This window comes from Macaca mulatta, chromosome 4 (genome assembly GCF_049350105.2).
Source record: "Macaca mulatta isolate MMU2019108-1 chromosome 4, T2T-MMU8v2.0, whole genome shotgun sequence".
NCBI lineage: Eukaryota > Metazoa > Chordata > Mammalia > Primates > Cercopithecidae > Macaca > Macaca mulatta.
The window spans coordinates 153,146,794-153,169,841 of record NC_133409.1 but is presented as its reverse complement, the minus strand read 5'-3'; the positions used below and the strand labels follow the sequence as shown (position 1 = coordinate 153,169,841).

Here is a 23,048-nt window from a genome sequence, read left to right as displayed (position 1 = left end):
CTGGAGAGGGTGTGGAGAAATAGGAACGCTTTTACACTGTTGGTGGGAGTGTAAATTAGTTCAACCATTGTGGAAGATAATGTGGCAATTCCTCAAGGATCTAGAACCAGAAATACCATTTGACCCAGCAATCCCACTACTGAGTATATACCCAAAGGATTATAAACATTTTACTATAAAGATACATGCACACGTGTGTTTATTGCAACACTGTTCACAATAGTAAAGACTTGGAACCAATCTAAATGCCCATCAATGATAGATTAGATAAAGAAAATGTGGCACATATACACCATGGAATACTATGCAGCCATAAAAAGGAAGAGTTCATGTCCATTGCAGGGACATGGATGAAGCTGGAAACTATCATTCTCAGGAAACCCTCAGCTATGTGTTCTCAGGGTCTCTCAGAGAGAGACCCACAAGAACAGAAAACCAAATGCTGCACGTTCTCATTCATAAATGGGAGCTGAACAATGAGAACATGTGGACACGGGAAGGGGAACATCACACACCAGGGCCTGTCTGGGGGTGGGGGGCTTAGGGGAGGAATAGCATTAGGAGAAATACCTAATGTAGATGATGAGTTGATGGGTGCAGCAAACCATCCTGGCATATGTATACCTATGTAACAAACCTACATGTTCTGCACATGTATCCCAGAGCTTAAAGTATAAAAATAATAATAATAATGGGTTTATAAATGTGCCTTTAACAAGTACTGAGGTTAGGAATTTTAAAAAGGAAATAAAGCCACTCTTGGAAGATCCCCTCAGTTTAGCAGAGCAGCTAGATCAGATTTTAGAACCCAATTTTTATACTTGGGCTGATTAATTCAATCATGAATATTCTGTTTACCAGGAAAGACAGGGGAACAATTAGAAGGGCAGCCAGAATCATTTGGGAGAGACAGCAGCATCCTCCTGGGTAAGGAGTCCTGCCAGCTAAGCAGAAATTCCCAAATGCAGATCCTGGATGGGATAATAATGACCCCAGGGATCCGGTCTAAATACAAGACCTTAGGGAGCTAATAATTAGAGGGATTACACAGTCCACTCCTAGGACACGAAATGTCCCAAAAGCATTCGAGATCCAACAACAAGAAGAGGAGACTCCCTCTGCATTTCTGCAGAGGCTCAGGGATCAAGTGGAAAAATATTCAGGATTAAATCCAGAAGACCCAGTAGGGCAAGGCCTTTTAAAGGTTAATTTTGTAACTAAAAGCTGACCTAATATTACTAAGAAACTGCAAAAGATTAATGGATGGAATAAAAAACAATTAAGGAAATACTGAGGGAAGGTCATAAAGTGTGTGTGTGTATGTGTATGTGTGTGTGTGTGTGAGAGAGAGAGAGAGAGTTAAGCTGCTATATCTGAAGGAAGAGAGAGCCAGTGGCACAGCTGTGTGTGGCAACTGGCTTCTAAAAGCCATTGATAAAGGTTACTGCTGAGTCATTTCCGCAGAGCTGCCTGTTTTTGCAGACAGCATAGGAGAAATACATAATGTAGATGATGAGTTGATGGGTGCATCAGACGAGGGGAGCCAGGGCACAGCATGGCTCGGCTCATGCCCAGAGAGAGAAAGAGGAAGAAACTGAGTGTGAGAGAGAAAGGAAACAGGGGATGACAGAGAGAGAATAGAAGAGGAAAATTAGCGAGAGAGACTAAAAGAGACAGAGATCAAAGAGAAAAACAGAAGGTAAAACTGGGGAGACAAATAATGTAAAAGGAAAAAAGAGTACACGACGAAGTGAGAGAATGCGGAGAGGTTGGCAGGGCTGGGAGAAGTTTCTGGGGGGTTAAGCAACAAGGAGTTGCAAGGAAAGGGTGCAGGCAGTGCAACCACTGAGGAAGGACAGAGCCTGGGAACTGGGGGATGTAAGGGAGAAAGGGATGTGGAAGGGTTTAGGATCAGGCTGCTTGAGGTGTAATGGGTTGCCTACAGCAAAAACTAGATAGCTGTTTGTCAGGAGGTGGCCAAAAGGATTCAAGTTATGGAAGAGTAAATGAATAAGATGGCATTAAGGTTTTGTTGTTGTTTTACTGAGAGGCTGTAAGGCCACCGGGGCAGTTAGCTGTCAGGAAGGCTGCAGAAGAGACGCTACATAAGGAGAATCAGCACTAGGGTTGTAAACTCAAATGACTACACGGTCAGCAAACAATAAAAAGGAGGGCTGCAGGGCTGGGTGGGAACTGTGGCAGCTGCTCAGCTGTTCTCACAGTGTCGGCACTGCGTTGGCAGATTGTCTGCTTTGTCAGAGGACAAAATTCTGACATTTTATGTAAAATATAACTTTTAAATACTGATAATCAGTTCAAATAACTCAAAAACTCAACACAGGCAAAAGAGGATGTCAGTTTGCAATCCCTGAAGTAGAGAGAGTTCATACTGGGAAAAAGTCTGCCAAAACGCTTCAAGGAGTCATGTATAAAAGTTCTGTTTCCCAGAGCTGGGCTGGGCCAGGGAAGGGTCCTTGCAGCCCAGGAGGAGGAAAAGCAGTAAGTCCCCTCCCAGGGCGGGACAAACTGGAGACATTTTGCAGTTGCTGGGTCACCAGTGGGGGTTGCATGAAATAAAACAGGGCAGCTCTAGGCCTGCCAGGGAGAGGAATGGTGCCTTTGAAGCAAAAAAAAAAAGGAAGGGAGGGCGGAGCCAGAAATGCCTTTGCTAATAAGAGTGCCCATCAGGGAAGGCACCACAGGCTGGCAGCTCTTCAAACCAGCAGCTGTTGGCCCAAAGCCAAACCCAGCAGGGCTGGACCAAGGGCACTCTGGGATGCCAGCTGGTCAGTCTCTTGCCCTCCACAGGTTCCTCCTGGGGTCCATGGACCCTGGGGAGGTTCCTAAACTAATGCCAACCAGTTTCTTATGAAAAGGAGAGGAGAATAAGAAGGCGTCAGACCATAACTGTTTAGAGATCATAGCGTATCAAACTCAAGTTAGTAGCAAACCTTAAAGAAACTCTGCTACATAATGGGATGAGGTTGTTTGTGAATGGGACATCCTGAGAAATAAATGGTAAAGGACACAATGGTTGTGCTGTCATTAATAAAAACAAACAATCCTTATGTGAAAAAGGTAAATTACTCAATAACTGGTCAGCCCAAACCTGTAAATTATATGCTCTTAACCAGACCCTAAAGCTCCTAGAAGACCAAGGAAACACTATATATACTAATTCACAATATGCCTATAAAGTAGTACACACCTTTGAAAAAATCTGGACAGAGCAGGGACTAGTCAATAGCAGGGCAAAAGAATTGGTACGTGGGGAACAAGTTTTAGAAAGCCTCCTGCTTCCAGCAGAGACAGCCATAGTTCATGCAAATGGCCATCAGAAAGGAAACACTATGGAAGCTGTAGGGAACAGACTTGTAGATAAGGCTGCTAGGTAAGTCTCCCTGGAGGAAAAATTTTAAACTGTTCAGCTCAGATATCCCTAAGGTGATATCAAAACCCCAATTTTCAAAAGAGGAGGAAAAGTTAGGCAAGATAGGAGCCACTCATACTAAGAATGGAAGATGAGTGCTCCCTCATGGGAGAGAAATAATAAACAAACCCATAATAAAAAATCGAATGTCTATATTGCATAAGGGAAGTCATTGGGGTCCCCAGGCCATGTGTGATGAAATGCTAAAGAATTATGGGTGTATAGAAATGTATACCCTTGCTAAACAAGTGTGTGGGAATTGTGTGAACTCCCAGGACAGGAAACCACTTCGGTTAAAAGAAATTGTAACTCAAACCCCACCTCTTAAGTTCACAGTTCACCATTTTCAGCCAGGCAACTCAGTGCTAATTAAGGCTTGGAAAGAAGACAAGCTCCACCCAAGCCGGGAAGGTCCCTGTCAAGTGAGACAGCTGTAGAAACAGCTGATCGGGGGTGGACACGTTACACTCGGGTCAAGAAACTGGTTAAAAAAAAAAAAAAAAACAGAAGGAAGGTAAATTGGAAGTGTATAGATCACCTAAGAAACCCTTTAAGCTAATTCTAAGGAAAACCCTTTAAGCTAATTCTAAGGAAAACCTAAAAGGAAGCTATACGCAGGCTCCAACATTGGGGGCTGATATGGTTAGAACTAATCCTAACACAAGGGATGAAAGGAAACCTAAGTATTGTATAGGAACCACACGCCACCTAACTGTAAAAATTTAAAATGCAATCCTATATTAATTACCATAAAGAACCCAGCTACTCTAAACCAGAAAACTTGAAGGTATAAATTAAAAATAAATATCTCAAAAAGCAACTCCATGGAACAGTTAGATTTTAGGTTAGTCACCAACTCTACCCCAAGCCCACCCAGAATTACTGTAATTCCCGGTCCCATTAACTTCCTTTAACCCACCAAACAATAACCCTAAGAGAGTAAAAATAATTAAAATAACTGACTTAAGGCAGACTTTAAAAATTAAAACAGGATATAGAGACATAAATGCCTGGGTTAAATGGGTGAAATTTTCAGCACAAGCCCTCAATAAAAGTAACTGTTATGCGTGCGACGCTGGTCAACCTCAGGCACAGGTGGTCCCATTTCCCCTTGGATGGGATACTAATCCCAAAAGAATGCATTGCATGTTGGCTGTATACCAAGACGAGGATGCATGGGGAAATAAGACTTGTAAAATCTGTCATTGCTCTTTTCCACTTTGCAGAGATCAGATCCTAAAGCAATCCCCTCGTTCTCTATAGGGAGTATCAATCACTCCTGTTGCCTCTCTAGACAGAAGGTGAAGCTCGATAAACCCGTGGGAAAACTCTCAACCTGCACCCACATCCTAAATGTCACTGGGAACCCAGAATGAGGCAACCGCTCATCAGGAAAGGGACCCTCTGTAACTTGTTACCGTCCAATTGGACCGGGACTTGTGCTTTAGTACAATTGTCCATTCCGTTCACCCTGGCATTCCATAAAATAGCTAAAAATACACATGGTCATTGAGATCAGAGAAATTTAGCAATTTATTTTAACCCATATATATATACACATATACACACACACACACACATATATATACACACACACACACACACACACACACATACACACAAGGCTTCTGGATCAGGGGATGAAAACTTTGTATATCTATCTATCTATTCATGTATCCATCTATCTATCTATCTATTTATCTATCTATCTATCTAAACTCTATAGGAGTACCTAGAGGACAGCCTAATAAATTTAAAGCATGAAACCAAATACCTGCTGAATTTAAGTCAGCACTTTTCTGGTGGTCAACTATTAACAAGAATGTAAATTGGATTAATTACATGTCTTATAATCAGCAAAGATTCATCAATTACACTCCAAATGCCCTTAAGGGAGAAGCCAGACAACTAAAGGCCACTAGCTAAATGGCTTGGGAAAACAGAATTGCACTGGACATAATATTAGCAGAGAAACGTGGTACATGCGATATGCTCGGCAGAAAATGTGACACTTTCATTCACAACAATGCTGCCTCAAATGGAACCATCATAAAGGGACTGCAGGGACTAACAACTCTAGTCAATGAGCTGGCAGAAAACACAGGAGTAAACGACTCTTTTACTAACTGGTTAGGAGGTTGGTTGGAAAAATGGAAAGGAATGGTAGCTTCAGTTCTTACATCTCTCATAAGACCCCTAAGGCTGGGGTCTTAGCAGCCACAGGATGTTGTGTCATCCCTTGTGTGAAGGGCTTAACACAAAGGTTAATGAAAGTAGCTATTAATAAACAAATGCCGCTAATGTCCCAACAGAATGACTTACTATTATTAAAAGTCAAACTAAACTCCTCCTCCTATAATGAAGAAAGTAAAAACTTCCAGATATCTAAGTGAAAATAAGACCAAAAAGAGTAAAAAAAAAAAAAAAAAAAAAGAGGAGGGAACTGTAAAAAATAACCTACACGTGATGGTTCATTTTCATAAGTGCCTTAGAATATGTTTAAGCAGTCCACATGGAAATAAAGAGATAAAGAAGCAAAATGTACTAAGCCACAATCCCCTCCTTCCTGCTTTCCCTTTGACCCAGTGTCCAGGAGCTTATTGGTTGGGGTCCCTTCAATGACCCCCCTCCCCACCTCACCAAAGAATTTAGTTTGGGCTAGCTTGCCATCACCTAAGTGCAGCCACTACGGCCATAAGTCAAATGCCAAAAGAGTCCTGAGACAGTCACCAGGCATTATGGGCTGCAACAAAATGCAGCAAAAAATGCAGCAAAAAGACCCTGAAGAACATACTTGAAATCTTAATCCAACTACCAATAGGCGATGCCCAGGAAGACTGTAACCCCATAGTATTCAGCTAATGAGGAATTGGGGGAGGGACTTGCACACTAGGGAATAAATTGTTTTTTGAAACTGTCCCAGGTGTGCCTGCACTCCAGACACCTGATCTTGCAAAACTGTCATTAAAGTCTCTCTTTCGCTGTTCTCTGGGTCTCCAAGTCTATTCTTTGGGTTTGAATGGGTGAATTTCTTTCTCACAGGGGTGTAGATGGCAACGTGGCTCCCATTCCCCTCCCAAATACCCCAACTTTCATCACCTGTTCCAGAAGCCTTGTCACCTACATGCCTATCTGTACAGAAGGTATGAGGGGTCCCTACTGCCCAGCCAGGGACCTTCCCATCTCTAGCAGCTGTCCCCTTTTCTGACCTGGACCCGCTGCACCTGATATTGTCTTCTTCTTGTATCAAAGGACACAGAGAATAATAATACTACTAATAATACTAATGATGATGAAAGCAGCAACAGTAGCAACATATGGAATGGCTTGTCATCAACTCTGAAGCACCAGGGACATCCCTGGAAAAGAGGGCCTGTTACATACCGGGCACCCAAAGCCACAGTCGTTCCTGCTTCCCCCACCCTGGCCTGATCCTCCTTATGTTGGAATCCTCAAGGGTGGTCCCAGATTCACTAGAGGACACAAGGTGAGTGCTGTGATTCCTACTGTATCCGATGGAGCAGATGACCCTCTGCTCCTCTCCTTGGGGAATCCTGCAGGCCACTTCTGTCTGGTAGGTCCCATCCCATTGGACAGAATACCCCCAGACTGCTGGGCATCCTGGCTCAAAGACGCCCCATCCTGACACCAGGTCAGAGAGATATTCTGGAGATAGAAGCCAGAGTCCAGCATATCAGGGTCATGTTGCCCTCCAGGGCCTTGCTGCGGGTCTATTCATGGTGGGGGAGGGGAGGCTGGAGAAGAAAGGGCAGAGACAATCAGGCACGTGGCCAAACCCTGCTCCCCTCTAATGGACATGCAGGGAACAGGGCTGGTCCACTCCACTGTTCCAACTCTGGTAGAAGTCCTCACAGACCCCAGACCCTCTGCAAGTCTGTCCTCACCCTGGGGCCCAATTCCTCTAGGCTGGCAGGAGGATGGGCCTCCAGACTGTGTCTTTCTGCTCTGGGATCCCTGCACTGATGCTGAGGAGGGGAAGGTCAGTGTTGGGCTCCTGGTAGGTGGGGCCAGAGGAACTCTTTGGGATGGGCAGGCTGGGAGGCAGATGGGGCAGCCTTGGCCCTGGGGCTTCCTCTCCTGCCTGACACCCACCCAGGTTCAGGCTTCTGTCAGAGGGCCCACTGCTTCCCCAGATTATGACACTGGACTCTTCAGTCCTTGAACCCCTGTCTTTTTCCAGTGGCTCTAACAGGAGAGAAAAATCAGGATATAACACACCAACAGAAAACACATGCATCCATAGCACAAGGAGAGTTTCCCTGGACGGAGCTGGAGGTAGGGGTGACTCTAGTGGAATAACGGAGAGGAAATCCCCTACCCAGGCCCGGTACCTGTTCTCCTGACACCCACACGGGATTCCAGATGCACTGTAGTTTCTGCCCGAAGTCTGCCCATACAGGGCAGGGAGTGTGTCTTGGCCTGCATAGCATCTTCCTTCTAGATATTTGTGATGTTCATAGCAAAGGTCTGAGCTCTGGAGGACTGGGATACTGTCCATTCCTGAGTCTCCAGGTTGAGAGAGAGGAAGAGCTACCCATAAGAGTAGGACTGCCGCTTTTTCCGCGCTACCTACAGAGGGGTCCATACGGCGTTGTTCTGGATTCCCGTCGTAACTTAAAGGGAAACTTTCACAATGTCCGGAGCCCTTGATGTCCTGCAAATGAAGGAGGAGGATGTCCTTAAGTTCCTTGCAGCAGGAACCCACTTAGGTGGCACCAATCTTGACTTCCAGATGGAGCAGTACATCTATAAAAGGAAAAGTGATAGCATCTACATCATAAATCTGAAGAGGACCTGGGAGAAGCTTCTGCTGGCGGCTCGTGCCATTGTTGCCATTGAAAACCCTGCTGATGTCAGTGTTATATCCTCCAGGAATACTGGCCAGAGGGCCGTGCTGAAGTTTGCTGCTGCCACTGGAGCCACTCCAATTGCTGGCCGCTTCACTCCTGGAACCTTCACTAACCAGATCCAGGCAGCCTTCCGGGAGCCACGGCTTCTTGTGGTTACTGACCCCAGGGCTGACCACCAGCCTCTCACGGAGGCATCTTATGTTAACCTACCTACCATTGCTCTGTGTAACACAGATTCTCCTCTGCGCTATGTGGACATTGCCATCCCATGCAACAACAAGGGAGCTCACTCAGTGGGTTTGATGTGGTGGATGCTGGCTCGGGAAGTTCTGCGCATGCGTGGCACCATTTCCCGTGAACACCCGTGGGAGGTCATGCCTGATCTCTACTTCTACAGAGATCCTAAAGAGATTGAAAAAGAAGAGCAGGCTGCTGCTGAAAAGGCAGTGACCAAGGAGGAATTTCAGGGTGAATGGACTGCTCCAGCTCCTGAGTTCACTGCTACTCAGCCTGAGGTTGCAGACTGGTCTGAAGGTGTGCAGGTGCCCTCTGTGCCTATTCAGCAGTTTCCTACTGAAGACTGGAGTGCTCAGCCTGCCACGGAAGACTGGTCTGCAGCTCCCACTGCTCAGGCCACTGAATGGGTAGGAGCAACCACTGAATGGTCTTAAGCTGTTCTTGCACGGGCTCTTAAGCAACATGGAAAAATGGTTGATAGAAAATAAACATCAGTTTCTAAAAAAAAAAAAAAAAAAAAAAGAGTAGGACTGCCTAAAGCCCCTGGTGCTGCCGGCTTCCTGATCTCACAAACCCTAATCTCCTGGAGGGAATGCAAGTCTACCCCCACCCAGCAGTGACTTCTCTATTCCAGTCCCAGTGAGGAACTCAGACCACAGGGGACCCCTTGCTGGCCCTCCTCCATGCCTTTCTGGGTGGGCTGAGTGCCGGCTCACCTCCCTGCTGAGCTCCGCTGACTCCCATTCCTCACCCCTACCCCCAGCCAGATCCAGTGGGAACAGACAGGTCCCTGCTCTCTGCCCCCAGCTCTCCTGGAAAAGGCCTCTCCCATCACTCTTGCCCGCTGCCTACTCTCACCTCCTTTCTGGCCCTTGATATATGCCAGGGCCCTTCTGAGGTCCTTCCCGTTCTCTATCAAGTCCTCAGTCTGTGTCCCAGGTCTCAGCTCCCAGAACTGCTTCCACCCACTGTCCCCGGGACCCAGCCCTGCCTTTCTGCCTGTTGAAGAGCAGGAAGGGCTGACCATCCAGATGTCCCTCAGTGAGAAACCCTGACTGCACAGATCCATCCCGGGACAGCACTGTGCGGTTGTAATGAAGACTGTGGGGCCCTGGGGAAGAGGAAACTACAGATGAAACTTCTTCCTGGAAGCGACTTTACATCGAAGTTAACACACAGGTCTGCGGTCCCGACCTTCCTGAGGAGGCAGGAAATGCACACAGGCAAAGGGACAAGAATGAGGATTTTAGATACAAGGAAAACTGGGAGGGCAGGAGGATGGAGGAGCGGACTGAGGAACGGAAGATGGGGGAACGGAGATGGCAAACATGTAGGCCAGGTGCCAAGGCAGAGCAGCCACAGGCCACCTAAGGGTATAGGGAGGAGGCCAAGGAGAGAGGCTGCCCTGCAGTGGTGAGGGAGGAGCATGAAGGCAGTGGTGGAAGGAAGGTCTGCCAGGGAAGAGGGTGGAAACAGGAAGTGACCCAGGCTCAGGTTGACCCATGACCAGCATGGTTGTGCTGCACAGGTGAGGGTGAGAGGGAGTCGAGGGCCGCTGCCTTTGAGGAAGGCTCATCGTGGACAAGGTGGGAGTAAGGGAGGGTCAGTGCATCTTTTCAAGAAACAGTGCTAGGAACACTGGACGTTCACATACAAAAAGAAATGAAGTTGGACTCATAACTTACACCACATATACAAGTTAACTCCAAATAAATCAAAGACCTATACTCAGGAACTAAAACTGAAAAATTCTTGGAATGAAACACTGGGAATAATCTTCATGACATAGGTTTTGATAACACATTTATGGATATAACACCAAAGCACAGACAACAAAGAAAAAATTGGTAGGTTGGACTCATCAAAATAAAAATAAATTGAGCATTAAAAAACACAATCTGCAGAGTGAAAAAGCAGCCACCAGAATGGAAGAAAATATTTGCAAATCATATATCTAATAAAAGATTAATATCCAGAATACATAAAGAACTCCTATAACACAAACACAAGACTCAAAAAAACTGTGTAGGCAAAGAATTTGAATAGCCAGTTCTCCAAAGAAGATATACAAATGACCAAGAGACACATTAAAATATGCTCAACATCAGTAGTTATTAGGGAAATGCAAATCAAAACCACAATGGGCTACTACTTCACACCAACTAGGATGGCTATAATCAAACACACACACACATACACACACACAGAGAAAGACAGAGAGAGAGAGAGAGAAACAGCAAGTTTGGCAAAGAGGTAGAGAAACTAGAATGTCTGTGTACTACATTGGGAAAGACAAAATGGGGCACCTGGTATGGAAATCAGTGTGTTGGTTCCTCCAAAAACTAAACAATGAATTACCATATGATCCAGAAATTCTACATCTGGGTATTTACTCAAAAGAAATGAAAGTAGAACATTAAAAAGATATTTGAACACTCATGTTCATAGCAGCATAATTCCCAATAGCCAAATTCATAGAGACAGAAAGTAGAACAGTGGTTTCAGGGGCCAGGGGGAAGGAGGAATGGGGAGTTACTGTTTAATGGGCACAGAGTTTCAGGATGCACAAAAATGAGAATGTACTTAATGCCACTGAACTGTCCACTTTTAAATGGTGAAAATAGTGAAGTTTATATGTATATTTTACCACAATTAAACAACAAAATGAAATTGTCACAGTGTACCAAACAATAATATAGAATTAGTAAGAGGTTGGGGTACTGGTCAGAGAGAAAAAAACCAAGGCAGAGGTGAGATTCACGCCTGAGGAAGGGCCTTCAGAGAGGAGTGGTGCTGGAAGGGGAGCAGTCACACTCCAAAAGAGGGTTCAGGTTACAAAACCCTCACTGGAGGAAGGTGGTGCTGGGAGAAGGCCCAGAGGAGGAGATGACCACAGCCCACTATGTGGTAAGTGAAGATTTTGGACAAGTCTAGGAACTGAGAGCCCACTGGGGTCAAGGAACCAAAAGAGGATGAAGGTCAAGGAGCCCTTGGACCAGAGCCTGTGTTGGGTCTGGGTGGAGGTGAGGAGATGGGCAGGGCAAAGACTAAAGGATGGCATGAGCATGGAGTGGGGGTGACCCTGGGAGAACTTGGGGTAAAGTGAGAACAGGAAGGGAGGGGTTCTGTGGGGGAGGGTGGGGTTTGGGGAAGGTGAGAACTTGCTGAGGGCCCAAGGCAGCTGGGCAAGAGGTGGGAGCAACACAAGGTCCCAAGGCGGAGAGGGGCAGAGGGACCAGGGAGCGATGGTCCAGCACCTGTGTGATGCAGGGTGGGGTCCTCAAGAGGGTGAGGCTGAGGATGGAGTGGGCAAGGGGCCACTGTGAGGCAGGGCCCAGAGCAGGCACCTGCACTGGAGGGGAGGAAGCATCTGTGCTGCCCTGTGCCCTGCCTAAGGCCCAACTTTCATTAGCACCAGGGCTCCCCTCAAGTGGCCTGGAGGGAAGTGGGATGTAGGAAAGACCACGGGACAAAAGGCAGCACCAGAAAGTTAGGGTCAGGGACAGTTGGGAAGGGGGAGGCATAGCGGCAGCACTGGGTGAAGGCTGCTTGTAGGAATGGCCCATAAGGGAGGCAAGAGGGACCTGCGGTGGCAGGGCAGGGAATGAGGGCAAAGGATATCCTACAAATAGATCAGAGAACTGCAGACAGAAAGGGGTAGCAGGAAGCAGGGAGGACAACAGGACCCAGGGGGCCCTGAGATGGGTGGTTGGAGGGAACCTGGTGTCCTTAGATCACTGGAGTCCACAGCAGCGGGGAGGGCTGCCAGAGAGGAAAGAACCCTGGGAGGGGCCGGCCAGGGGAGAATGAGCTGGGGATGGGAGAAGTCGCATGAAGAATCCTCTGCCCGGAGCCTGCAGACTCCAACCCCTCACTCAGCTTGAGAGTCAGGAGCCCCACAGTCCCCACAGCAACAGGAAGCACCAGCTCCTGGTCCCGAAAAAAGGAGGGCCCCAACTCCAGGAACTGCGGCCCGCCCGGGAGCTGAGAACACGCGGACTCTAGGGAAAGGACAGGGCTTCAGAGACCCGAAAGTCGCTCCGAGCACCGGGAAATGTGGCTGCCCCTGTGGCAGAGCTGGAAGAGCCCTCGAATGCCATTCACAGGAACAGCCCGGGGACCCAGGGACGTCAGAAGGGCTGGTTTGTCCGAAAAGTGAGAGGAGGCGGAAGAGAGGTGAGGAGACCAAATGCAAGAAGAGACCAGAAAGAGCAGGGGACGGGTGATGCGCGACCCCCAGGAGGACTGAAAAGAGACAAGAAAGCAGGGATGAGGAGTGGCGGCAACCAGCCGCGTTCAGTTCCGCCACCCCTGACATCGCACCTGAGCCCCGACGCCACCGCAGAGCGCTCGCAGCGACACATTCGGACACCCCAGAAACGCCACGCTGCTCCCGCTCCGCCGAGGGCTGGAGCAATCCTGCCACATCAGCCTCCTGAGTAGTTGGGACTATAGGCGAGTGCCACCACGCCCAACTGTCATTTACCATCTGGTACCAACCCCCATTAGACAACGAACCGTCCATGATCAGGAACTGTGTCCCTTCCATCTTCGTCAGCCTTACGAACATTATTTTTTAAATGGAACTCTACCTATGATTACTAACCATTCCCCAAGACCCCTAGCCTACACTTTTCTGTAGATGAAAATGTCATACATCACAGAGTTATAACAATTACTCAATTTTCCCATCCATATTCACTGATTATTTATTTTGATCATCATAATTTATTGAGCACAGCAGGGACTGGGGTCCTGTCCCCACCTTAGAGGGATTATTTGCACTGCTAAAGGTCATAGGGTAGTGAGGGTAGAGAGGGAGATAGACCAAGCTCTCCTGACAATGGTCCCAAGCCCTTCCCTCCACAGTGTCTACCCTCTCTCGAGGACTTTTTCTCCTTGTGCCAGTTCCAGCAAAGGGTCTTATTCAGCTCACCCCCCAAAAGACTTTTAATACTTCAATGACGATAATAATAATAATAATAATAATAATACGCAAAGTTTGTTCCTACGCATTTAGAGGTGATCACGACAAGACGGGAAGCCAATCCCTCCCTTTTTGGGGTAGGGGAGGCCCTGATAATCTTGGACTTTGGGCGAGTGGCTCCCCAGGTCTAGGCCTGGCTGCCCTCCCCAAACAAATCTCCCAGGTCTTTTCTGTCCAAAGCCCTCCCCCTCTATCCCATCTCCAGCCTCTTCTCTTCAGGCCCATCAACGACGCTTTCACCCTCAGCACTTGCCTTAGATTCCTGGACTTATCAGCACACAGGTGATTTTCTCCTCGCAGACTTTAGGCGCCACTGCTGGGTCCGGAAAAGAAAGAGAAACGTCCCAGCGCGGTCGCTTGTGTAACTCAGGACGAGGCTGCGCTGGGCGCCCGCGCGCTTTTTCAAGTCTGTGGCCCGGAGTTCACTTCGAGGACTGGGATCACCGTCACCCCGCCCTGGTCTACGGAAAATGAAACGTGTTTAACTGATGTAGAAACGGAATAACGGCGCTGCGGGCTGGGGAGGGCGGAACTGCCTTCAGGCTTCTGGCCTTCAACTGCGGGTCACTCACACCTGCCGCTGTGAAATGCAGACCCGCGGGGCAGGAATTCCGAGTCCGGGCTGGAGCGCGATCTGGAATCTAACTCCCTTGAAACAGCACCGCGGTGGATTCGGAGCCGGGTAAGTAGGGAAACGCGCCTCAGTCCCTCCCACGGGCCGCCCACGGATTCCAGGATCCGAAAACGCTTCCTGCTGCTCCGTCTCCCCGGGAAGACAGAGGCCGCCTCTGGGCCGTTCTGATGGAAAGGGGCTCCGCCGTCCGAAGGAAAATCCACAACTAACAGGCCAGGAAAAAGCCTCCCAGGGTCCCGCCCCTTCAGTGAGGATCCTAATTTACTCCCCATCAAAGACTGGGGCGAAGGTCACTGAAATGATACAAGATCAGCGGGGCCCAGGGCGCTGCGGCTCACGGAATCCCGAGATAGCTCTGCCTGGCGTCCCTTCCCTGACCTGCCCCAGGCGGACGCGGTGATGTGTGTTGGCCTCTAGGCTGGAATACATGGGGATCAAAAGCAGAGAATGGGGAAAGGAGGGAAGAATGGCGGGGACATTTCGAAGAAAGGAAGGGAGGGGGAGAAAAGGGGAGGGAAAAGGTGAAGGTGAGAATAATATTTGAAAGATGTAGTTTTATTATTTCTAACTTTTAATTTTGCTGTTTATCTAGTTTTGTTATTTATGAACATTTTTACCATAGCTTTTTTCCTCTGTGTGTGAATCTGTAAATATATGGCTTATTATTCTTATTTCAGAGCCTGTGAGGTGGTCAAGCTGCAGAGAACATGAGCTTCTACCTCCAGATGTGCCAGGGTGTATCTCTTGGGTACAAAAACAAGGGTTTGGTTTTGTTTTACAAAGTCAAAGTACAAACCTCAAACAGGATAATATTTTAAACCATTATTGGGACATACTTTGCATACAATAAATGTATGTATTTGAAATGTGCAGCTCATGGAGTTGTACTGTTTGGCTGTTCTACACAACCACATATCTGCTACCACAATGAAGATAAAGATATAACATTTCCATAGTCCTCTAAAGAACAGCCATGAGTTAAAATTCCATGCAGTCCTTAAAAAGAGGAGGATGAATTTTTAAGTATTGTTATGAGAAGATCTATGCCCAGCCTACTTTTACCCATTTTTAAAAGGATAAGGATGTATGGATGTAAGGATGTACCACTGATGCCGCTTACATAATATATATTTTAAGTAGGGAAAACCCAGAGGATTACTCTACAAAATTTTGGCAGGGAACCCAGGGACTGGGGTAACGTTGTGACTTTTGCTTTCTCTGAAATGTTGGAATTTTATATTACAGTATAAACTCGGATTTTGGTCAGGCACGATGGCTCAGGCTCTGGAACCTGAAGGATACCTTGAGCCCAGGAGTTTGAGACTGCAGTGAGCTAGGATCTCACCACTACACTCCAGCCTGGGTGACAGAAAGAGACTTGTCTCAAAAATAAATAAAGAAAATTTAAAAATAAAAATAATAAACTTGACTTTGTATGGTGGTTAAGAAAAATATTTGTTTGAAAATATTATGAATGTAAGCTGCACACCCAAATAGTTACAGGATTTTAAAAACCGAAGTGTTAATTAAAAACCAACTCCAGAAACTCACTTTTAAGGGGACTTCATATTTTCAGGTCATTAAATCTTTCTCAACATGTCTTTGATAGAGCTGTTTTTAGTGTAGTAGGAAGATGTGTAACAATTTTGCAAAAGGGCCGGGCTGTAATAAAAAGGGAAACGCAAAATCCAGTGGGGACACGCTGTCCCATTTATTTTCAAAGCACGTTTGAAAACTGCACTGCTATAGTGTCTTTGGGTTGAGACAAAGTCGAGGAAAATCTTGTTCCTGGAGTGTTGATTTCCTTTTTCCAAGGGCCAAAGCCTTTCGAAGCAAGTCTAAAAACTCAGGCTGACGTTCAGATCTGAAGAAATCTCAAGAATGTTTGTGCGGACAGCGAAGCTCTAAGAATCCAGCTCTCTTGGGCTCCAAGCTCTCTGGGGCTTCACCCAGTGACAATGGCCGGAAGGACAGGACACAGTGAAATGGCACCAGTGAGTCAGAGGCCAAAGGAGGATTTCTGGCCAGGGGGCACAGGATGTGCTTTGTCATAGTGAGGTTGGGGTAGCGGAGCAGAGGCAAGGACACTCTGGGAATAAGTGGCAGAGAAAAAGGCGCGCTAGGAAGGATCCAAAGCCTTTAACTTCTCCTTCCTTTCCTTCCAGTTGGATTGGAGGGGACCAGCATGGTCCGTGGGGTGCAGAGAATGGGGTCGCTGCAAAGGGGCGTTGCGCGCCCCACACAAGGCTTCTGGCACCCTTCTCCCAGCTACTCCTGATGAGTTCAAACTAGGAGGAGACTAAGACTCGTCCTTTGCAATGTAGACTCCGTATCTCGCGCTTCGGCTGGTTTACTAAATCCATCTTAATAAAACACAAAAACCAAGAACCAAATTCTGCGTGTGGTATTTCTGACCGCTAGAAGGTCCTCCCCCTCCCCATTCCTCGTGTGTGCTCTTCTTGCCCCGCCCCCTCCACTTTGTCTCCACTTTCCCATCCCTGCCCATCTCTGGACCCCGCTCCTGAGTATCTCCCCCCTTCTTCAGAGGACTTCGCCTCATGGAGTACAGACTCCTCCACCTCCAGGAAAAAGAGACAAAGGCCACTGGGAGGGACCTGAGACACTCCTGTTACTCCGCCCCTGAAGTCAGCCCGCCCCACAACGCTCCTTCAGGCTGTGTGTGTGTGTGTGTGTGTGTGTGTGCGCGCCCGTCTGTGTGAATCTGTCTAAATATGTGTGCGAATGTGTGTGCGACTGTGTGTGCCTGTGTGTATGAGTTAGCGTGTGTGTCTGTGAGAGTGTACGTGTGTGTGTGTGTGTGTGTGTGTGTGTGAATGGGTCAAAGTGCTAAACTTGGCATCCCGGAAACCTCCCCACCTTGGCACTGCAGGCAGGAGTCAGTGTTATGTGCACCTGTGCTTTTATTTCAGGAGCTGGGACAATTATATTAATCAGATGTGCAGAGAGGCAAGGCCCCCACACTGGAAAGCGTTAGAGAGGAGGATGAGATTGGAGGGGCCCCTGACTCCAAGTCTCCTGATCCCTCTTACACACAAGGATCTTGAAAAAAAAAAGTGCAGGACACTCCATTCTCTCCTGGGACCGACAGGGAAGCCAGAACCACCATGTATGTCAAATTTCATCAAAGAAAAAAAATTATAGCAAAATTTCCATGTCACAGTTTTAAGCCTGCACAATGGCTCAAATAGAACCAATATCAAATAAATAAATAAATAAATTCCTAGCTCAGGTGAGATCACTGAAGTTGGCTGTCAGGTGTTAAGGAAGCTGCAGGTATAAAGGACATCTCTAGCTAGGGCTGCAACCCAATCGCCCCTGCATCTTAGGGCCCCTGGAAAGGACCCTCTCCATTCAATAGTGCAGGGTGTGGATATTTTGGGGGAGAAATGTAGACTCTCCTTAGACCCCTGGGGTTTGTACATTCACTTTCTGACTTTTTAGGTGTTGACTTCATTTTTGAACAAATTACAGTTACATAATTTGCTTTAAGTGTAAAACAGGAAAATATTCCTGAAACAGGAAACAAGGGCCAGGTGACCTGCACTGTCACCCCCCTCTGTGGCTCCCTGATGCAATAAAATTGTGAGCCAACAAATCCACGGCTAGGTAAACAGTCAACTCCATTTCAGCAAATGTTTCAGAGGTTCCTTCTTGCCTAGCAATGTTCTATCTTTACTACTGCTTTAATATTTTAAGTCTATCTTTTCCTAACTGTTGGTTTTTAAATAATTCATGTATATTTATTAATTAGGTTTATTGCAGTAAGCTACCTGGAATCAATTGTGGAATGAAGATTGGTAAATAAATGTGTGGTTCTCTATTAAATAACTGCTAAGACCATCTGAAAAATGTGTTAACCCCAAATCCAATCACTTCACGCTCCTCTACTGCTTCCTCCCCAGAGCCATCCTCTGTAGGATAGTAAACCAGAAGGGCCTTCCAGCTGGGCTGCCTGCTGCCTCTCACGCAGCTGTCCATCACCCACACAACAGGCACAGTGAACCTTTCAAATGATAATTAGAGCACATCCTCAACACCACGTCCCAGAGACGCTCCAGCCTCTTCCCTTCCTCTCACCATTTCCTATCAGCCCCTCATCACAGGGCCCTTCTGGCCATTCTGGCCTCATCCCACCAGCCTCAGCCCAGCTCACTCATCTCCACTCGCACCAGTCTCTTGTCACTGCTTCATCCTGCCTCTGCCACTGGCCCCTGCTGGGACTCCCACAGGCACCTGCTCCCCAGAGATCCACATGGCTCACTCCTCATGCCATTAGTTCTCTGCTCAAATGTCCCTTGGTGAAGTTTTCAGGAACCTCTTACCCAACAAAACACATCTCCTGCCATCCTCACCACCACCAATCTTCTAACCCAGGTATATTTTCTCCATAACATCACTGATATTAGAATAAATTTGAAAGTTGTCATCGTACCACTGAAATATCTTTGAGGCCAGGACCTTGTCCAGTCACCACTTGCATCCCCAGCATCTAGAACATCCCAGTACAGAGGAGGGACTTGACAAGGGGTGAATGATGGGTGAAGATAATTGGTATGCTGCTTTTGTGTCCGAGGCGGGTGCATCACCTGAGGTCAGGAGTTCGAGACCAGCCTGATCAACATGGTGAAACTCTGCCTTTTCTAAAAATAAAAAAAATTAGCCACGTGTGGTGGTGCACGCCTGTAATCCCAGCTACTTGGGAGGCTGAGACACATGAATGGCTTGACCCTGGGAGGTGGAGTTTGCACTGAGCTGAGATTTTGCCACTGCACTCCAGCCTCAGTGACAGAGTGAGACTCCGTCTCAAAAACAAAACAAAACAAAAAGATCGTGCACTTTGACCAAATAACTTACATTTGAGAAATCTATAATTCTACAATGAAATCCAAAATATAGAAGAATCTTTAGGTATAAGGATATTAATCAGATATTATTTACAATAAGGAAGAAGAACTTGCAAAAGAAAAGTAGCTAGGTCATTTTTTGGAAATAGTATACAACCAGGAAAAGTACTGTTTAAGAAGAGTTTGTGATAACATATAAAGTTGCTTATTGATAATAATGAAGTTTGAAAAAGCAAGATTCAGAATAACTCATACAGTGTGACTACACTAGGTCGTCCTGCACAGACACCACAAGCACAGATACCAGGGATGGAAACTCAGGGGGTGGCTGCAAAGCACAGCTCCAGGGCCCCTTTTCACTGAAGTCTTTGAGGCTCTGCCAGGCAGAGGTTCATCCTGAGCCTCCCAGTGGGGACACAGGTGTTTCCACATTTCTGCTTCTCTACATTTTTTATATTTTCTGTAATTGAGCAGATTCCACTTCCTAAAAGGATAAAATGCTGATAATGAAGTTTTACAACATTTGAAATACAATTTTAATGAAAAAGTCCAAATGTCCTGTCCCAAGTCAGGTCATTTTCTTTTTTTTTAGAGATAGGGACTTGCTCTGCCACCCAGGCTGGAGTGCAGTGAGTTGATCATATAGTTCACTGCTGTCTTGAGCTCCCAGGCTCAAGTGAAGAATCAGTCTCCAGAGTAGCCAAGACTACAAGAAAGCACCAAAATTACCATCCAATTAAAAAAAAATTAAACAGAATACATCTCACTGTTTCCTAGGCTGGTCTTGAACTCCTGGGCTCAAGTGATCCTCCTCCTGTAGGCTCCCCAATGTTCTAGGATGACATGGGTGAGCCACTGTGATCAGTCCTAACTTACCTTGAAGCAAAGTCTCCTTGCAACATCACAGCACAAAAACTCCAGCTGACGGAGCCTTCAGAAAGAAGAAATAAACTCTTCCTCCACAATGTCTGATCCATCCCTGGGTTATAGGCGTCGGCTGAATGATAAAGTCAACACTGAGAATATGACCATTTTAGATTATCGATTGTCATTTAATTTTAATTCCACCACACCTGAGAGAGTGGGATGGATTCTTTCTTTTATTATGATTGGAGCATCTGAGTCCCTTCCATCCTGAACATCTGACATGGGTGCTTCAAAAATGTAGGTCTTGAGACTTAAAGGGCACTCGGTCTCCTGAGCAGGCCCCCTGCATGCGCCACACCCACAGAGGCTCCATAACAGTGGGAAGAGCAGCCAGGGTCACAGCCCAGGTGGGTTCACACTGAGGGACCATCCACATCCAGGGTACCTGAGGAGGGGCTGGGGTAAGAGTCCAGCCTCTGCCTAGGCTGCGGGTGACAGGTGGGTGGGACAGTCAGCTACTGAATATTACTGGAGTTATTGCCTTTTTTCTCCTGAAGACCCCTGCACACACCAAAACTCCACATTTTTTGTGGAGCAGTTTTCTTTTTAGAAATGTAAACACCCCCCAATCTTAAAGCCACCCAATATCACTCATAGTGACATCGCAGTAGGATAAGCTCTTAACTCCCACCAAATTAGCCTCAGAGGTGTAGTTTTTGTTTGTTTGAGATGGGGTCTCACTTTGTCATCCAGGCTGGAATGCAGTGGCATGATCACGGCTTACTGCAGCTTCGAACACCCCGGCTCCAGCGATCCGCCCACCTCAGACTCCTGAATAGCTGGCACTACAGGTACGCACCACAAGCCCCAGCTAATGTTTTGTGTTTTTGATAGAGATGAGGTTGTGCCATGTTGCCCAGACTGGTCTCTAGGGCCTGGGCTCAAGAGATCTGCTGCCCCAGCCTCCCCAAGTGTTAGTATTAGTATGAAGCCCCACACCAGGCCTGACGCTGAGTATTTGGAGCTAAGGCAGGAAGTTGATGTGGGGTTTGCACCTGGTTAATTTGAAAGGTGGTTCTGAAAGGTAATGTGTGATTAGGTAGACCTTGGCGGGGAAGCATAGATGTCTCTGATGAGAAGAGAACAAGGCAGATGGGAAGCTTCTAAAAGCGAACGTCAGCGGGCCCTGTGCTCACACAGCACTGGGATTTGGAAAACGTTCTCCCATCCACTTTTGGCTTGTGAGTTTTTATTCCTCCTTCTTGTCTCCTAGGTCATTGCAGGGAATCCCTTCATTTGGTAATCATTTATCAAACACCTACTATGTGTCAGGCATTGTGTTAAAGGAGCTGGGGCTGAGTTAAGAGGAACCAAACACCCTTGTCTTCAAGGTTGAGCCAGTCTTGCTCAGGCAGAGATCAGTAAGGAAATTCTTACACAAATGGTTGACAGAACATGCAACTTGCTTTGCAGATGCACAAGGACATCAACTGCTCTGACCAAGGAGTCACAGAAGCTTCATAAGAGACAACATTTGAGCTGTGTTTTGAAGTATAAGTAGGAGCCCGACAGGCATCCAGGATAGGAGAGCATTGCTCAGAACCCAGGAACATGAATTTTTCTCCCCTAGGCCAGGCCAGGACTCAGACTAAGCTGACTGAGGAGCCAGAAGCTTCCTGGAAAGGAAGTGCGTCCCACATCTGACCATCCAGAAGTCACAGCTGCTCAATATTGAGTCTTGAGACAGAGAGAGAGAGGCCTGATTTGAAATGCAGAATTCTACTGGGGGCCTGTTAAAATGCAGTTTCTGATTCAGTAGGTCCGAGGCAGGGCCTGAAAATTGTATTTCTAACAAGTTCTCAGGTGATGTCAATGCTACTTGTCCCAGGACCACACTTTGAGAATCAGTACCCTACGGCAATCCATATTGGTTTCTAATATCAGAAGAGGGCTGAGAGGCAGAGGTATAGGATACACTAGACCATGTCTGGCCCATCCTGGACAGCACCCCACCCAAGGCTACAGCGTTTGATTTCCTTGGGATCCCGGGAATGGCAGACACCCAGGAAGGAACCAAATGTGGGATTACAGAGCAATCCAGAGGCTCAGTTTCACACAGCATCTGGGGCTCCCACTACTTCACAACTGGCCCCCACACCCTCAATCCTTCCCACCCCTTATGAAACTGACCTATGGGCCTTGCTCTGCTGTCCTGGGATGTTTGGGCCTGGGATGTGACCCTAGGAGCTCTGACTGTACCTTCTGATCTAAATACAGGGTGACTTCATATGACACACACTTAGAATGGGCTCATAATGAGGACCTTCCAAATTCAGCAAAGGGTTCAATCACGTGTTTTCCAGGAGAATTACCCAAGTGTTCTCTTTTTAAAATATCACATCCTTGAGCCCACATGGACAATGGAGGGAGTTCTGAGCATGCTGAAGCCACAATTGGCACACTGGACCCCATAGAATTCCTTGTAGATTGGGCTTCACCATTTACATCAGGATTTGGTCTAAATTTCCTTCATCAAGCCAATTGTATTTGTTAATTAACCATGCCCTCATTTTGCCTTTTAATGAATGAAAGACAGACACACACATAAAGAGAGATAGTGCAATGAAAAAGAAAATAACATACTGAATTAAAGTGGCAGGAAACAGGTAAGAGAATTAATTCTGTCAGGCTTTTTTTTTTTTTTTTTTTTCTTGAGATGGAGTCTCGCTCTGTCACCTGGGCTGGAGTGCCGTGGCCGGAGGCTTTTTTTAAAAAAAAAAAAAAAAAGTTTTTTATTTTGAAGGATTTGATTTTGTTTGTTTTGTCTGCCTTGGAATTATCTTCTATTTTATGTTTTGACTTGGCTCAAAATTCAAGAAGTTAAAAGTCTCTCTCTTATGCTACCCTATCTTGACAGGCAGTCATTTATATCAGTTTCTTGCTTATTCTTTCAAAGACATTTTATGCATATGCGAGTCAATCTAAATGTATAGGTATATAATCTTTCTCCCACTTGACACAAATTTTAGCAAACTACATCTGCTTTCCTGCACCTTCCCTTTTCCCTTCACATTGTATCACAAAGACCATCACATGAAGAAATACCAAGAGCTTTGCTACATCTTCATTTGAAATTTTCATGATCCTCCATTGTATA

At 46.7% G+C, this 23,048-nt stretch overlaps 1 protein-coding gene, 2 long non-coding RNA genes and 1 pseudogene across 6 annotated transcripts in view; 2 read left to right on the top strand and 2 right to left on the bottom strand.

The window, feature by feature from the left end:
• The window catches only part of LOC144340520 (uncharacterized), a 64,337-nt gene extending 48,932 nt beyond the window's left edge, over positions 1–15,405 (bottom strand). For all 3 annotated transcript variants that reach the window (XM_078000728.1, XM_078000727.1, XM_078000726.1), the window contains exon 1: positions 14,098–15,405. In XM_078000728.1, the coding sequence (XP_077856854.1) occupies positions 14,098–14,431 (334 nt within the window). In that variant the 5' untranslated portion in view covers positions 14,432–15,405. The remainder of the gene's footprint in view (positions 1–14,097) is intronic.
• LOC712069 (uncharacterized) overlaps positions 1–23,048 on the bottom strand; it is a 241,669-nt gene that overhangs the window by 58,513 nt on the left and 160,108 nt on the right. The window lies entirely within an intron of this gene.
• Positions 8,006–9,069, top strand: LOC106996346 (small ribosomal subunit protein uS2 pseudogene; annotated as a pseudogene). Its single transcript, XR_013416720.1, has one exon. The product of XR_013416720.1 is annotated as a small ribosomal subunit protein uS2 pseudogene (transcript).
• On the top strand, positions 14,067–16,552 carry LOC114677367 (uncharacterized). The gene is made up of 3 exons (XR_013416728.1): positions 14,067–14,207; positions 14,837–14,907; positions 15,405–16,552. It is a non-coding gene; the product is annotated as an uncharacterized LOC114677367 (long non-coding RNA).